At 48.5% G+C, this 17,232-nt stretch overlaps 1 protein-coding gene across 1 annotated transcript in view; it reads left to right on the forward strand.

The window, feature by feature from the left end:
- Positions 1-17,232, forward strand: part of LOC144691683 (suppressor of tumorigenicity 14 protein homolog) — a 117,311-nt gene that overhangs the window by 39,326 nt on the left and 60,753 nt on the right. The window contains exon 4 of the mRNA XM_078560014.1: positions 711-814. Coding sequence (XP_078416140.1) covers positions 711-814 — 104 coding nt within the window. The remainder of the gene's footprint in view (positions 1-710; positions 815-17,232) is intronic.

Raw genomic sequence — 17,232 nt, forward strand, 5'->3', positions numbered from 1 at the left:
TCGTGACATTAGGCCAAACAGGGGAAGGGAATCCTCCTGCTGATTACCACCTTCTGCGCCCCCTCGGCTGATGAATTCAGGTGAACAGCGCTTGGAAGAAGCACTGTTGGTGGCAAAGGCACAGAATGTACTCTGGGTGGGGGACTTCAATGTTCATCACCAAGAGTGGATTGATAGCACCAGTACTGACTGAACTGGTCAAGCCCCGAAAGATGTATTTGTCAGACTGGCCATGCAGCAGGTGGTAAGAGAACCAACCAATCAAGTAGAAAAATCCTACTTGACCTCACCATTGTCAATCTACTTGTCAAAGCTGCAACTGTCCATGCTAGTATTGGTAGGAGTGACCACCACACAGTCTTTGTGGGGACAAAGTTCCACTTTCTGGCGTGTTGTGTGGTACTATAGCTGTGCTAAATGGGATAGATTCAGAACAGATCTAGCAGCTCAAAACTGGGCAACAATGAGGCACTGTGGGCCAGCAGCAGCAGAATTGTATTCAATCACAATATGTAATCTCATGGCTTCGGCTTTCACAATTTAGAGATTAAAAAGAAATAAACTCTGAAATTAAGCATGCACCAATGGGATATTTAGGTTTATGCCACTCTAGCACGTTAACTTTAGTTTAACTGCTGAAATAGAGGCTGTGCATGTTTATTAAATACTCTTGAATTAAGTATTTTCTATGATTTCTAATTTGTGTTTAGGTACCAGACCCAAACCTGAGGTTACGAATCCAGTTTCCAACTCTGAAGTTGGAAGGCATGCAGCCAAACTGCAAGAAAGATTGGATTTCTATCGATGGTACACGGTATGTGAGCATAAGAGTCGCAATGCATTTTTTCCATAGGAGCAGGAGTAGGCCATTCAGCCCATTGAGCCTGCTCCGCCTTTCAATTAGATGGCTAATCATCTACCTCAATGCCACTTTGCCACGTATAATATCCATATCCCTTGATGCCATTAGCCTCCATATCGATTTCTGTCTTGAACATGCTTAATGGTTGGAGCTTCCACAGCTCTTTGGGATAGAGAATTCCAACGATTCACCATCCGCTGAGTGAAGAAATTCCTCCTCATCTCAGTCTTAAATGGCCTACCCCTTATCCTGAGATTAGGTCTCCTGGTTCTAGACTCACCCGCCAGGGGAAACATCCTATCTACATCCACCCTGTCACGCCCTGTAAGAATTTTGTAAGTTTCAATGAGATCACCTCTCATTCTTTGAAACTCTAGAAAATACAGGCCCAGTTTCCTCAATCTCTCCTCATAAGACAATCCTACCATCCCAGGGGTTAGTCTGGTGAATCTCCATTGTAATCCCTCTATGGCAAGTATATCCTTCCTTGGATAAGCATGCCAAAACTGTATACAATACTCTAGTTTTGATGAAGAGTCATACGGACTCGAAACGTTAACTCTGTCTTCCTCTCCACAGATGCTGTCAGACCTGCTGACTTTTTCCAGCAATTTTTTGTTTTTGTTTTTGTTTCAGATTTCCAGCATCTGCAGTATTTTGCTTTTATTTTACAATACTCTAGGTGTGGTTTCACCAAGGCCCTATTTAATTGCAGCAAAACAGCTTTGTTTCTGTACTCAAATCCCCTTGCAATGAAGGCCAACATACTATTTGTTTTCCTAATTGCTTCCTGCATCTGTATGCTAGCTTTTAGTGACTCATGAGCAAGGTCGCCCAGGTCCCTTTGGACACCAACACTTCCCAACCTCTCACCATTTAAGAAATATTCTGACTTTCTGTTATTTCTGTCAAAGTGGATAACTTTACACTAATCCACATTATATTCCATCTGCCATGTTCTTGCCCATTCATTTAGCCTGTCTCAGGCCGCTTGAGGCCTCCTCATAACTTACGTTCCCACCTAGTTTTGTTTCATCAGCACATCTGGAAATATTACATCTGGTCCCCACGTCCAACTCATTTATATAGATTGTGAACAGCTGTGGACCTAGCACAGATCCTTGTGGTTACCTTACGGGTAATAGCCTGCCGCCCTGACAATGACCTGTTTATTCCTACTCTCTGCTTCCTGTCTGTTAACCAATTCTCACTCCAGACCAGTATATTAGCCCCAATCCCATGGGCTCTAATTTTGTTTACTAACCTCCTGTGTGGGACCTTATTTAATAATATATGCTTTTAAAATTTTTTGCTGAACAAATCAGTGTGACTAAGTGTGACTTTTGCTAAGGCTAATTCTTTTCTGGATACAGTTAGCCTTTTGCTTCTCCCTGCTATGATTAAGTTTCAAATTTTCAGGCTGAGAAATACTATAGAGGGAGAAATTATATTTGCATCAGTTATAAATGAGTTAATTTAATGATGGATGATCCATCTTGGCCTCCTCCTAATGTCTCCACTATAGGTCTTCATTGTTATCACACGATAGAGCGCACTTGAATCAGCAAAGGTTTTTTTAATTATTCATTCATGGGATGTAGGTGTCACTATAGTAGGACCAGCATTTATTTACCATCCTTAAATACCCTTGAGAAGGAATTGGTAAGCTGCCTTCTTGAACATAGTCCATGTGGTGTAGGTGTATGCAAAGTGCTATTAGGGAGGGAGTTCCCAGATTTTGGTCCAGCAAAAACATTATATTTCCAAGTAAGGATGGTGTGTGACCTGGAGGGAAGCATGCATTTAGCATCCCCATGCACCTACTGCCCTTATTCTTCTAAGAGATAGAGGTCGCAGATTTGGGAGCTACTGTCAAAGAAGATTTGGCACTGCAGTGTATTTTGTAGATAGTACACCCTGCAACCATGATGTGCTGGTGATGAAGAGAGGGAATGTTTAACATAGTGAATGGGGCTGTTTTGCACTAGATAGTGTTGAGCTTTTTTAATATTATTGATAATGCATTCATCCAGAGAACCGGGGAGAATGCCATCACACTCCTGACTTGTGCCTTGTAAGTGATAGAAAGGCTTTGGGTGTCAGGAGGTGAGGAAGTCAGGCCCCAGAATTCCCAGTTTCTCACCTGATTTTGTGGCCACTGCATTTATATGCTGGTTGAGATAGGTTTTTGGTCAATGGTTACCCACAGGATGTTGATGCTGGGGGATTCAATGATGATGGTGCATTAAATGCCAAGAGAAGGTGGTTAAACTCTTTAGGCAGAATTTTCCACTCCTGCCAGCAGTGGGACTCATGGCGGGTGGAGGTACAAAATTGGAGTGAGGGCAAGAGTTAGTTTCCCACCAGTGGGGAATTAGTTTGGAATTTTGTTCTCCTGATTTTCAGGGCGGGTCGGGTTGGGTTTCCTGCTGATCCATGTCGGGAACCACAGTTACATCCCTTTGCAACTCATGAATGTTTGCTAAAAATGCAATGCGCTGGAATCACGTTCTCCCTTCCAAATTTAAATGCCCTGCCAGCAGATAATTAGAAAGGTCTGCTTCATGACTGTATATAAGTGGCATGCACCTGGCGCCCTTCACTCCACTAGCAGCTTTGAGGTACGTAGATGATTCTTTTGTCTGCCTTTCACAGTGGTGCTGCGAGATCTCGGTGCTTCCAAGAAGCTGCGCCAAGGCTGCTGCGTGGGAGGCAATACTAGCATGGAGGGCGAAGGAAGAGGCATGACTTGGGGTGGTGGTGGGGGTGGGGTGGGGGGGGTGGGGGGTAGGGCCACGGGGTAGGCTGGCAGGTGGGCCAGGCGGTGGGGGGTAGAGTGAGTGGAGCAAGGGGGGCAATGGGGAAGGCAGAGACATGACTCCGCAGTAGAGGGAGGGGTGTGAGTGGAGCACAAGAGGGAAGAATGGAACACAGATGCATGACTTGGGGGGAAGAGGTGGGGGGTGTTGTGAAAGGTACAGAGGGTGGTAGATTCAGAAGACAGTCCTGGGGCTGAGGCCACGCTGTTGGAAGCAGATTCAGAAGACAGCTCCTGGGGCTGAGTGGGCCATGCTAGAGGACTCTGCATAGCACACATGTCTTGGTCCCAGTCCTGAGAGGGGAAGGCCTCTATGGATAGTGACAGTCAGGCACCGCATGCCATACAGGTCGTGGTCAATGTGCTACAGTGGTTGGTCCTGGAGGTTGGAGGATCTGGCGGGAAGCAGCTGGCGTATTCGGTCAGGGGAGGCATCTGCATCCGGTTAAGTGAGAGCTGGTAAGTCATGGATGGGTATTGGAAGGTCTTTTGGTGGGGGCGGGGTTGGGGGTTGATGATCCCAGAAAATTGTAGTACGTGTGGCCTCGAGAAGTGGGGGGAGGCAGACATCAGCAGAAAAGAGTTCAAGGGGGAAGACAGGAAAATCACTGACAACCACGATTGGCTCCGGGGTGACAAGGGAAAGCAGGAGAGTGATTGGAGGAAGGGGAATTTGGATGTGGTGAGGATGGAGGAGGATAGGAGGGACTTGGAGGGTAAGAGCGGGAGGCTGGAATATGGTCTCAAATAGAAACTGCAGCACCACCATTGCCCAGGGAGTGTAGGAGGGGTAACAACTGCAATTTTGAGCCGATTGAAGGAGCACCCTAATTTTCAGCTCATGTCATGCAGATCATGGCTCAGCTGAGGTCTGTTAACATGTGTCTAAAGTCAGTTGAAGCAATTTGGCACCTTAACTCATGGAGTGCATTCATAAGAGAAGCTGTTAATGATTGGGGAACTATTTGGTCTAATTGCCCACATTTCAGTAAGGGAGGCATGTAAATAGGGAAGGAGGATCAACCAATTAAGAGGAGACAGCTGCTGCACATAAGCAACAAGCTCTAGACCAGGCTTTACATTATCACTTGAATGGTCATGGCTTACAGGTCACCATGCTTGCAGTCATGATGTTGGTGCAAGGCTGGGCCAGTGTCTAAGCTAAACGAGGCAGGCTGACAGTAGCCTCACTGAGGGTGCGAGCACATGGCTGTCCTCAGCCTGTTCAAAGCCCTTTAGTGAACACGTAGCCGTGATGGAGGGGGATGCCCAGCTACCTGTGAACCTTCAGGATGTGCTTCAGCTGTAAGAGGTGGCCGAGGGATGACACGTCAGGAATGAGGGCAGGTTTATGGATACACACTGGCTTCATGGCATTCCAGGTAAGGTGCTATCATCTCTCCATTTTACTTGTCCACAGATACAAGGAGAAATGCAGATTGCAGGCAACTCTGCCTTCTTGATAGCTCTGGTGCCAGTCAGGAGAAGATGGGCCCATCGCTGTAGGGCACAGCTCAGGAGGAGGGACCACATCTATGGAGGCATTTGGCATGACCAAGGTCCTACAGAAGACGCTGTCATACATGGAGATGAGCGAGAGACGGTGCTGTAGACTCCTGCAATTGTCAAGGGATGTGGTGGATCATATCTGCCACATCCTCCGTGAGGACCTCACTCCGCATGGACTGGGAGGCCATCCAGTGCCGTTCGCACTGAAGGTAATTGCTGCTCTCAAATTTTTTGCCAGCGGATTGTTCCAGGGCTCCCCTGGGGACCTCTGCGGAATATCACAATCGTCCACTCATAAAGCATAAGGGAGGTGACCGATGCCCTTTTCAATAAGGTAACAATTACGTCCAGTTCTCCGTGGATGAAGCCAGCCAGGCTGCCAGAGCAAAGGGATTTGCAGTGATCTCCAGCTTCCCACAAGTACAGGACGCCATCACCTGCACACATGTGGCCTTGAGAGCTCCCTGGCAGCAACTAGTATGATTTACCAGTAGGAAAAGCTTCCACTCTCTCAACATGCAGCTGACCTGTGATCACTGAAAGCAGATAATACGGGTTTGTGCGAGGTACCCCGGGATCAGGTGCCACAAATCTTCGAGGGCCCTCAGCGCATTCAGGGTTGGCTCATCGATGATAAAGGATACCCCCAAAAGATGTGGCTAAAGACACCTGTTCAGCAGCCACAGAGTGCATCAGAGGAGAGGTACAATGCAGCACATTCTGTAACATGGTTCTTAATTGAGCAGACCATTGGTATGTTGAAGATGCGTTTCAGATGTCTGGACTGATTAGGGGACACTTTCCAGTACTCTCCACAGAGGGTGTCCTGCATCATTGTGGTTTGCTGCACCCTACACAACCTGGCGCTGCAAAGCGGGGATGAGTTGCCACATGGAGAGATGGAGGAGGTCCACGTCTCCACAAATGAGGAGGACGGGGAAAGGGATAAAATCGAAGAGAGCGAGGATGATGTTGCCCCACAGGGAGAGGCTACTGCACAGGTACGACATCCAGATATACCTGTGAGACCCTCATAGCGACAAGGTTCCAGGGCGATGAAAATGAAGTCTAGCTCATATGAGTGCATTTCTCCTATCCCTTCAATGCAGGGTAGATATTAAGACCTTCTTTGTAATCCTCAACATTTCAATGACAGGAGCATCTCTCCAAATGCCATCTCTCCTGCATGATTAATAGTCAGGCATCATCTTGATGCTGAGCCCCCAGGATGACATCGGTCTTCAGGACGCTGTGATCTGTCACTCTGCAGCATGGAAGCGAGCCTCTGAATTAGGTTACCTTTGTGTGTGCAGAGAGTGCTTTGGCAGGACTATCTATCATGTGATCATTGACAAGCAATCATGGCCCTGCATTTGTCAGGAGCTTCCCAAGTTTGCGTTCAGCATTGCCTTGACATCTGGGAGAGTCGTGGCCCAGTCAGTCTCGACGCAGCATTTAAGGATAACTTAATGCCATTGTTAATACTAAGGACCACTCAGGAAATGTACAGGAGCTTCGCTTTCATCCCATTACTCCTCCACATTTTCATTCTAATGGAGCCTAAGACACAGATGGCATTACCATGTTCAGAGATCCATGTCGATTGCCCTTATGATAGCTAGCACAGGGGTGTCATCAAGACACACCAACCCAACCTTCAGGTACAAATTAGCAAAATCACAGGCAGAATTTTACACCTCGCTGGTTGGGCGTAAAATAGCGCGAGTAGACGTTGGGCGAGCGTCCCGATGTCATCCCGCATGCGCGTAATCTTCAGGTCAGCAGGTGCGTGTGGGTGTCTGAGCTGTGCCCATCATCAATTAAAAGGCCACTTAAGGCCATTAAAGACCCAACTGAACCCAATTTTACATTGCCTCTGTGATTTCATACTCATCACATGGGCAAAATGGGCAGGCGGGCAGCCCACATTTTGCAAAACCTCATCCAAGGGCAGGATAAAAAGGGTCAGCAGCATTGCCATTGTGACTAGTGTGGAGTTTAGGAAATAGTTTGCTGTTGTTTGTTTATTTGAACTTGACAGTTTCATCTCTGTTCTGGGCTTCATTCTTAGCATTTCTAGGCTTCATTTCAGGACTCGTTGGTGTCTCCATGGCCCCTGGAGGATTCAGGCCATGTGGACCCTTCCAGGTATCAGACAGCCTCTGTTACCCTGGCAGTGGGGATTGTGGTCTCCGCTGGAGGCACCTCCTCTGAGGAGGAAGAGAGGGGCAGAAGGGAGAGGAGGCCAGGTGTCCCAATGCAGCTTCCAGGAGGGTGACCTGTGGGAGGAGAGGTGTAGGCACAAGGGGCATAGGGCCAGTAGGGAGTCCAAGGCGGAAGGGGCCGCAGAAGACGCCACATCCTTCTGCCAGGGTTTTCAGGAAGTGATGCAGCTACCTCAATATGTCTGAGGTGCAATGCCAAAGGAAGCTCTGTCTCTCCAGGAGACCATGACCTCCATTTGTCATATGATTGGGCCTGAAGTCATCTCCAACTGTTTGGGTGGACACCCCATGCCAATGGCTCTGAAGGTCACAGTGGCCCTCAACCTATGCCTCCAGCTCTTTCCAGGGGTCAGTGGGAGATCTTTGTGGAGTGTCCCAATCAGCTGTCCACAGTTGCATCAAGCTGGTGACAGAAGCTCTGTTCAGGTGGTAATGACATTTATTCATTTGCGTATGGATGAGGCCAGCCAGGCTGAGTGAGCCAGCAGGTTTGCAGCGATTGCTGGCTTCCCCCGTGTCCAGGGTGCTATAGACTGCACACATGTGGCCATTAAGGTGCCAGCAGGTGAGCCCGGTGCCTTCGTCAAGAGGAAGGGCTTCCACTCCATGAACGTGCAGATAGTGTGTGATCACAGGATGCAGATTCTACAAGTTTGTGCAAGGTACCCAGGCATCTCCCAAGACGCCTACATCCTCAGACACTCACGGATGCCGAGGCTCTTCAGTGCTCCAGCCCAACTGGATGGATGGCTGCTGAGTGTCCAGGGCTATCCATTGAAAAGGTGGCTTATGGCACCTCTGCACCACCCAAGAACAGGCGCAGGGCAAAGTTATAATAGTAGTCATGCCTTTACAAGGGTGGTGATAGAGAGGACCATAGGTCTTCTGATGATACACTTCCAATGCCTGGACCGTTCAGGGGGAGCACTGTAATACCCCCCAGAGCTGGTGTCACTGATAGTGGTTGCATGCTATACTTTCTATAATCTGGCACTGGTGAGGGGGGACCCACTGGAGGAAGAGGATCTTGACGCAGCTTCACAGAGGATGAATCCAGTAGTGAGTCAGAAGAGGAGCACGTTGAGGAGAGCACTGAGGGCATGGAGGCAGACCTTTGTATCCTTCAGGGAGGCAGGGATACCAGGGATGCCTTGATCCAACACTCCTTCAGCTAGGCTGCCAAAGATCTGCTTCCACCTCATGCCAGTGCTGCTGCCTCCACCCCGGATGTCTGAAATGACCCTTTCATTTGAACCCAAAGTCCACTCAGTGATTGTGTAATAAAGTTTAGAGCCTCTCACGTCCAGTATTACATACTGGTGTACCCTGCACCAAAAAAAAATAAAAAGGTGATGCATACTCAGGCCATTAAGACAAAAGCAAAACTTAAGTCATTTGCACAATCCAAACAAATGAACATAATGTTCTCTGGTCTTCATTCCCAGACCTGTAAACATAAACAAAACATTACAGAACGGAAGATTACCCATGACCCTTCTTGTGCTCATGGTGCCTTAAACTTACGTTTACGAGTACTACGTCTTGGTGCCTCCTCCCCTCGCTGGCACCGGCATTGGAGACAGCCTGCTCACTCTGGTATCGTGTTGGCCTTGATGACTTGGCGGTCGCCCTCTGGCCAGTGGAGCCTGTGCTGGCCCTGCCTGGGAAGGCGAGGCCAGTGCCACAACTAGCATCTCCCCAGTCACCGCAGCCTCATCAGATGCCACAGTCATTGGCAGAGGAGCTGCTACCATCATCCTGAGCACCCTGAGAGGAGCCTGCAGCGACGACATGCAACTTGTGTGCCAACGTGAGGTCGCTCTGGACCTCACTGCTTGCCATTGATGGGTGGCCACCTAGCTGGGATACTGGGTGCCTCATCCATCTCCCACACTGGCACTGACCACCTAATGTCATTGCCTGTGTGAGAACTTGCAGGTCCGAGCGCAACCCCAGGAATCCCTCATTCTGTTCCTGGAGCTGCCTGGAGCTGAGTGAGTGTGGAGTGCCCTCACCGCTGCGCTCCGACATTCTAGCCGAAGATCTAACGCCCACCAAGGTGCTGGTATCTGCGCTGGTGCCTGGTTCAGAGAGCAGGTGTGGCTCAAGGGTGCAGCTGAAGCCCGGGGTCCTCTGGTGTCAGGGGTGGCTTTTCGGGACCCTGAGAATGAGTGCGTGCTGGAGAATTTAAGGCAGAACAACAACATGGCATTAGTTTAAGTCATCACACTGTCACTGTGCATGCCAGGCACCCTGGTGAGACAATGGAGATCTGCATCATGGTGCCATCATCTTTCAATGATCAATGGGACTTCGGTTTTGAGGCTCCAATTAATGAAGAGACTACACAAGAATGTTTGCACCATCCAAAACTCTCACCTCTGTGCACTGCATTCGTACCTTCGTCTGACATCCCAGCCTCTCCACGACCGGCTGAATGAGGAGTGTGGCACCTCTTCAGCTCCAAGGCGTCCTGCTCAAATCTTGTAAGGATTAAGAGGCTTGGGGGTTCTCTGTCTGTCCCCGACCTCTCGATGTTGTTACAGCTCATCTTCTCCGGAAAGGACAGAGGGGCATTGATTGGTCCAGTCTCTACCTGCAGCGCTACTGCAGCCTGGCCAACCCCACCTGAGGAACATCTTGCAGGGCACATCTGAGTCTTGGCCCTCGAGCCAGAAGGCACTCAGTCCAAGCAGCCAGGGCTCACCCCCATGGCCAGCTCCGGCGTCATTTACAGTTGGCGCTCAGACTCTAACACCCCTGAGCTCCACGGGGGGTCGGCCAGACACTTCACCACACTGATCCATGCCAACACAGTATTCACCCTTGCCGAGCGCAGCAGATCGTTGAACCTTTTGCAGCACTGCACCCATGTGTGCTGCACAACGTCGTGGCTGCTGACCTGGGCTGCCACCTCCTCCCAAGCTCTTTTTGACAGGTACAGTGGCCTCCTCCTTCTCTGGGGATGAGGGTGTCCTTCCTGGCAGCCACCTCCTCCAGGAGAACCACGAAAACCGGGGGGGGCCCAAGTGCCCACCTGCCCTGCCCTCCAGCCTGGTGTCTCCAGCCACATTTGAGGCTATAGCTTTGGCACGTAGAAGATATGTTCTTCCCTGGCAGCCTTCAAGGAGCTGCCTGTCCCGTTTTTAAAACGCACACCGGGTCACCATTGGACCCAGAGCCTGACAGGCCCCCGCCCCCTTCCGGCCCTTCCCAACCATTGGGAAGATGCGTTTCACACTGGGTGGGCCTAAATTGGCCAGCCAATGTAAAATCACGGTCGGGGGCTGATCGCAGGTGGAGGCCTGTTGAGGGCCTGCCGAACGCACCCGCCTGCCAAGGGTAAAATTCAGACCCACATGTAATAGGATCATGAGGCTAGGCACACACCTATAAGGTTGCATTCTCATGGCCATCTAAGAGACATTTCAAGAGTCACCAAGTGCAAATGATTTTCATTGCTCTGCATCATGCGTGTGGAGAGCGGGAACTAATATGAAGGTAATGTTCAGCCGTAAATGTGGTTACAAGTTAATGCTGCAGGCCGGTAGCAAAGGCTAAGGTCCTCAATGATTAATTAAGCCATAACCCAGACCTGACAGTCATTGCATGGAGGCAATTGGAAAGTGCACTTGGTTGGAATGACTCCAAGACAGGTCGTGTTGAAAATCTATAACATACACAGAGAACAAACTTCAGTGCAGCTGCATCAGGATAATAAATAAACTGGCAAGATGTATACTCATAAGGCCACATTATATGAGCCTCTGATGCAAGGCTTGTCTATGGATTGTCCAGCCACCATGTTCATATAGGAGCTGGCTTTGTTCATGTCGCTTATGTGGACATAAAGGCGACTGACTGAGCTGAGATTGAGCGAGACAACATAGACCTGAGGGACACAAAGGGAGATACCTGGGGGTTGGGCAGCATCTGTTACACTTGGATGGCCGTGGAATATTGCATCATATGGAAGAGTCATTCACTACCTGAGATTTTGAGGCAGAAAAGCAAAATATATTTATAAAGGTGCAAAGTATATACAAAGACTGAACACACATGCCATCATTGTGCCCTTAATACATCTTAATTGTTCTTACCCTAGTGCTACATCTAGGAGCATCCTCAACATCCGCAGCAGAGGTGGAGGCAGCCTGCTGGCTGCTATGATCTGTTGTCTGAGATGACCTTGGCGGGCATCCCTTGGAGGCCCAAGGCCTGGAGGACCCCGGCCTGATAAGGGTCTCCTGCTTTGGGGCCGGTGCACCCTCCTTGGCCTGACCTGCTGAAGTGGATGGGATCACAGGCAGAGGGGATTTGGAGCACTGGAAACCCTTGGAGATTCCTGTGTTGATGTCCGGCTGAAGCTCCTCTTCCCTGTGGGTGCCCGAAGACCCCCCGCCGACTCCTTGAGGGGAAGGGGCACCTCAAGGTGCCCTGTCCCCCTCTCGCCCAGCCACTACTGGAACGCACTCATGGCTAGAGCAATGGTGTGCAAATCCAGCAGAAACGGAGTGTTCTATGGGCCAAGGTCTCCACCCTTCCAGTGGTGGCATTGATGTGCTTGCATGCCAGAACCATGACATCAGACAGAAAGTGAGTGGACTCCTACACCCTTTGTTCCAACATGTTGACGGTTTCTGACAACCCTGCCTGATGCTCCCCTGCCTGTTTTTCAGCTCCAACATTTCTCTGAGGGCCGATTCCAGAGGCTCATCATCGGATTGCGACTCAGCAGAGGCCTGGTCTCTAGCAGTCCTCCCAGTGTCAGAGACCTTGGCTGGCACTGCCTCTGTCTGCTGTGGACCCATACCTGTGAGATGATCAGCAGATAGTAACCCTGAGCTTGCTCCAGAACTGAGACCCACCGAGATGTATTTATGTGCACTAGTGGAGCATGCAGGTGAACACAGTGACGGATCTTCATCCGATGGACCCTCTAACTGCTCATCGAAAGCGCTCTAGGGGCTGGGGCTGATGAGCTGGTTGGTGTTCTTCCTCCACCTTTTCTTCCTAGTGGCTGTAATAGAGAACGGTCATTGGCTAAACAGGCACCAACATTATAGGTCACTCACAGTCAATGTCTGCGTATGGCTGATGTCTACTCCATGGACCCTCACTGGCTTCATGGGGGACACCTATCTCACCTTCTGTGCAGGAACGATCTCTATCCTTGTCAGCCAGCTCTGCTGCCTGCTCCTTGTAGGGGGTGAGTGACCTCAACTCTGACATCCTCCTCCGGTCATCAATATCTCCCTCTTGTTTTGGGAGTTCTTGTCCTGCATAAACTTGTCCTGCATAAATCTTGTCTGGCAGAGATTTAAGGTAAGAGGTAGTAGGCTAAGAGGGGAGTTGAGGAGAATTTTTTCACCCAGAGGGTGGTGGGAGTCTGGAACTCACTGCCTGAAAGGGTGGTTGAGTCAGAAACTCTCGTAACATTTTAGAAGTATTTAGATATTCACTTGTGTTGCCATAGCCTCCAGGGCTTTGGTCCAAGCGCTAGAAAATGGGATTAGCGTAGTCAGATCTTTGTTGATCAACGTGGACACAATGGGCCAAATGGCCTCCTTCTGTGCTGTAGACGTCTTTGAGTCTATAAAGACAGATGGATTCACTATGAACACCCCGGATGAAAAAGAAGATCAGAAGTATGCATACCTGCTGCGTGTGCTGAGTCCTCCCAGTAAGAGATGAAGACGCCATTTGTGCAGGATGTTATATGAGATGGTGATGTTAAGGTCTGTCAGTCATTCAGTGCTGATATACTTCCTGCTGGTAATGCGTAAGATCCCTGTGCACTTTTAGACTGCCTGATGGCCTTATATAATGTGAGTTTGGAGCGAGGAGAAGATTGACTTACTCTAGCGGAGTGGGTGAGATCATTCACCCTCTTCCTGCACTGAAGGCAATCCTCTTCTGGGATCCACATGCACTGACCTCCTTGGTGACCTCCTGCCAGGCTGGCATGGTTAAGTTGGTGGACCCTTGGCTCCTATCCCGAAGATAGAAGACCTCTGAAGAAGAGTCATATGTACTCGAAATGTTAACTCTGTTTCTCTCTCCACAGATGCTGCCAGACCTGCTGAGTTTTTCTATTTTTATTTCAGATTTCCAGCATCCACAGTATTTTACTTTTACATTATAGACGGAACAGATGTGCAGAGTATTTCCTAAATGGTAAGAGATTAGAAAGTGTAGATGTACAAAGGGACCTGGGTGTCCTTGTCCATAAGTCACAGAAAGCTAACATGCAGGTGCAGCAGGCAATTAGGAAGGCTAATGGAATGTTAGCCTTTATCGCAAGAGGATTTGAGTATGGAGTAGTGAAGTCTTGCTTCAATTGTATAGCAGCTTGGTTAGACCGCACCTGGAGTACTGTGTGCAGTTTTGGTCCCCTTACCTCAGAAAGGATATTATTGCCATAGAGGGAGTGCAACAAAGGTTCACCGGACTTGTTCCAGGGATGGCGGAACTGCCTTATGAAGAGAGATTGGAGAAACTGGGCCTGTATTCTCAAGAGTTTCGAAGAATGAGAGGTGATCTCATTGAAACTACAAAATACTTAAAGGAATAGACAGGGTAGATGCAGGTAAGATGTTTCCCCTGGTTGGGGAGTCTAAAACCAGGGGGCACAATTTCAAAATAAGGGGAAAGCCACTTAGTACTGAGGTGAGGAGAAATTTCTTTACTCAGAGGGTTGTGAATTTTTAGAATTCTCTACCCCAGAGAGCCACGGAAGCTCAGTCATTGAGTATGTTTAAGGTAGAGATTGATAGATTTCTGATTAACAATAACATAAAGGGTTATGGGGATAGTGTGGGTAAAAGGCATTGAAGTGTTTGATCAGCCATGATCGTATTGAATGGTGGTGCAGGCTCGACGGGCTAAATGGCCTTCTCCTGTTCCTATGTTCCTAAGACCTCCCACTGGTCCTGGACTGCCTTGAGCAGTCACCATGGAGGTGTTGCTGAACTGTGGAGCTGAGGTTTTGGTCCTTTTGGGTGCCATTTTTTAATTCGCCACACCAACATCTGGGCTACAGAGAGTGAATGTGTGTGTGGGTGCCGTTTAAATATGGCAGCGCCAAGACCTTCGATCCCATGAGGTAACAGCAGGGTGGATGAATCCCTGCCTGCCCCGCCACGAGATTCGACAAACTCCTTGCTGATGCATTGCTAATGAGTTGAAAAGCAGACGATCTAGTGTGAGAACCCACCCAGCAGGAGTCACACCAACTTTCCTGCCTGTCACCACATTTAGTCTCCAGAATGGAAAATTATGCCCTTTCTTGTTGGAGATGATGATTGTCTGGCACTTGTGTAGCACAAATGTTTCTTGCCACTAATCAGCCCAACAACAAAATTGAAGTCAGTGAGAATTGGGGGCAAGCTCTCCAACTGACTGGAGTCATAGCTAGCATAAAGGAAGATGGTTCTGGTTGTTGGAGGCCAATCATCTCAGCCCTAAAACATCACTGCAGGAGTTCCTCAGGGTAGTGTCCTAGGCCCAACCATCTTCAATTGCTTTATCAATGACCATCTCTCCAACATAAGGTTAGAAGTGACGATGTGCAATCATTAGCGAACAATGTTCAGTTATTCCTCAAATAAGAAACAGTTGGTGCCCACATGCAGCAAGACTTGGACAGCATTTGGGCATGCACAGCCTGTTTGTTCCCTGCATGGTACATTCTGCATTGCTGCATGGCCACGCACCTGCACAGCTCAGAGGCAACATTGATCTCAAGTCGAAGTTAATTCCCAGCCCTCCGCATTGAACACAAAATAGGTGCAATGATTCTCTCCCTGCATTCTGTTTAACAGTGATGGCCACAATATATTCCAGGAAATCTGTTCATACATGTGCACACACTGAATTTTAGACAACCTACCATTCATTCTTTGAAGTAGATACATGCAGATTCAAGTGACTCTTCTACACGCAGCAAGTACTACTGCATTCTTCAGGCTATACAATGCATCTGTTATCAGCCTATTGAGGCATTTAAGTAAGCTGTGCTTTCATTCTACATTTACTGGTATAAGACACTCTTCTGTTCCCTGAGAATCATCCTACTCTGCTATACCAAGTTGTGCCTCAACCCCTCATCACATGCCAATCTTTGAATGTCCCACATGGGCTGGTGATTCCAGGAAAGCTCAGTGGAATGCTGTTTGCTCTGACAAAGTATTGTGTTCCAAAGATCTTTGCTGCACACCACTGCCTTTTTCAGGATCTGAAAATAGATAGGAGGATATTTATCAGCATATAGAGACATTGTACTAGTGCAGTATAATAGCTGATGTGTGGTGTTATATTCATGTGGGCATGTTTTTATATTTATAAATTTAGCAGGTAGCTTGGATTCTGTACAAATCAACCAGAGACAGGTTACGAATTCTTGGAACCCAGGGCACCAAACACATTCTAGATATCTTCTTAACCCCACCCGGTGAGTCCCCCTCCCCAGCACCCTCACCAATCCATAAAAGCACAAAAATGTAGTGAAATGCAGGAAGAAAAAGGGTAATTGAAAGTTTACACACAGCATGAGTACTAAATCATATCACAATACTGTGTTAAATAAAACTGATCCAGTGGTTGAATGCAACTTTTCTACATCTTGATGAGTTTTATTGGGTGTTCCATATTTGGCTCGGGGCCCCTGGACATAAATCCCATTGGTCTGTATGTTAATCTACTTTGGTTACCAACTGGTACGTGCATTACTCCATATTTATAAAGGGGTGTGCAGGTGATAGACTCACATGTAGTAAATGTCATCCCCTTTTGCTTAAGTATGTGCCACTGCACACTGTGTGAGCAGTTTTTGCCTAGCAACAATATCAGTATATATTGAGACAAAATAATTTCAGCCAGGCTAACATCATCTTTCACTGGCTACATTGTACTATCTATCATGTAATTTTATATGCAGTCAATACAAGAGCAGTGCTTTTTAACCTGCTGCATCTCTAGAACCAGGCAGCTGGCTCAAATGTAGAAGATGGAAGATGCAAAAGCAGTTCCAATTTGACTACTTTGTAACATGTGAAATAGACTGTCCATGAAAGTAGGTAACATGGAACATTTTAAGGGAGACCTGGATAGATAGTTAAGGTATTGGCCACTTTTTTGTTGTTAGTTTTTGGTATTTGCTATATGAACTATAAAATCTGATCCAATCTATAATTAATACAGATTTTATACGGACGTATAGATATACGTTCCTACTGAAGTTATGAAAGCAGCCATCTCTCCTTCCAGTCAGCTCATATATAGGGATGGGTTTTATGCAGCCGGATGGGAACCCTGGCGACTGGGCCCTGTGAATCATGGGAGAGGCCCCGTGTCAGCCTCCCGGTGGCGGGAAAACCTCCCCCCTCCCCAATTAAGTCAGATGACGGAAAGAACTGATGTGGGATTCCTGGCCGCCAGTGGCAGGATGTCAATTAGGCTCATTAACTACTGCAATTTAGTGGTAGCTCAGGTTCTAAATGGAGGTTGCACGAGTCTCCCACGGCCTCAGAGGTCACCCAGCAAAATTTGCTGCGTTAGCCAATGGCTTCCCAGGAGGCAGTGGGGGGAGGGTGCAGGGTGGTCCCTCATTTTCAGGCACCCCACCCTATCCCACCTCATGACCCCACCACACGACCCCCATCCTGCCTTCATTCACCTATGGCCTGGGGTCCTTCCATGATCCTGGGCCTTGGGTGGTTGCAGTACCACCAGCAGCCACTGCTCCCACTGGCACTGGAGCAATGGCGAGCTGCTGACTTCTGATTGGCTGGCAGCTTTCTGTAAGCGGGACTTCTGCC

The sequence above is a fragment of the Cetorhinus maximus genome, chromosome 16, assembly GCF_964194155.1.
Source record: "Cetorhinus maximus chromosome 16, sCetMax3.hap1.1, whole genome shotgun sequence".
Classification (NCBI taxonomy): domain Eukaryota; kingdom Metazoa; phylum Chordata; class Chondrichthyes; order Lamniformes; family Cetorhinidae; genus Cetorhinus; species Cetorhinus maximus.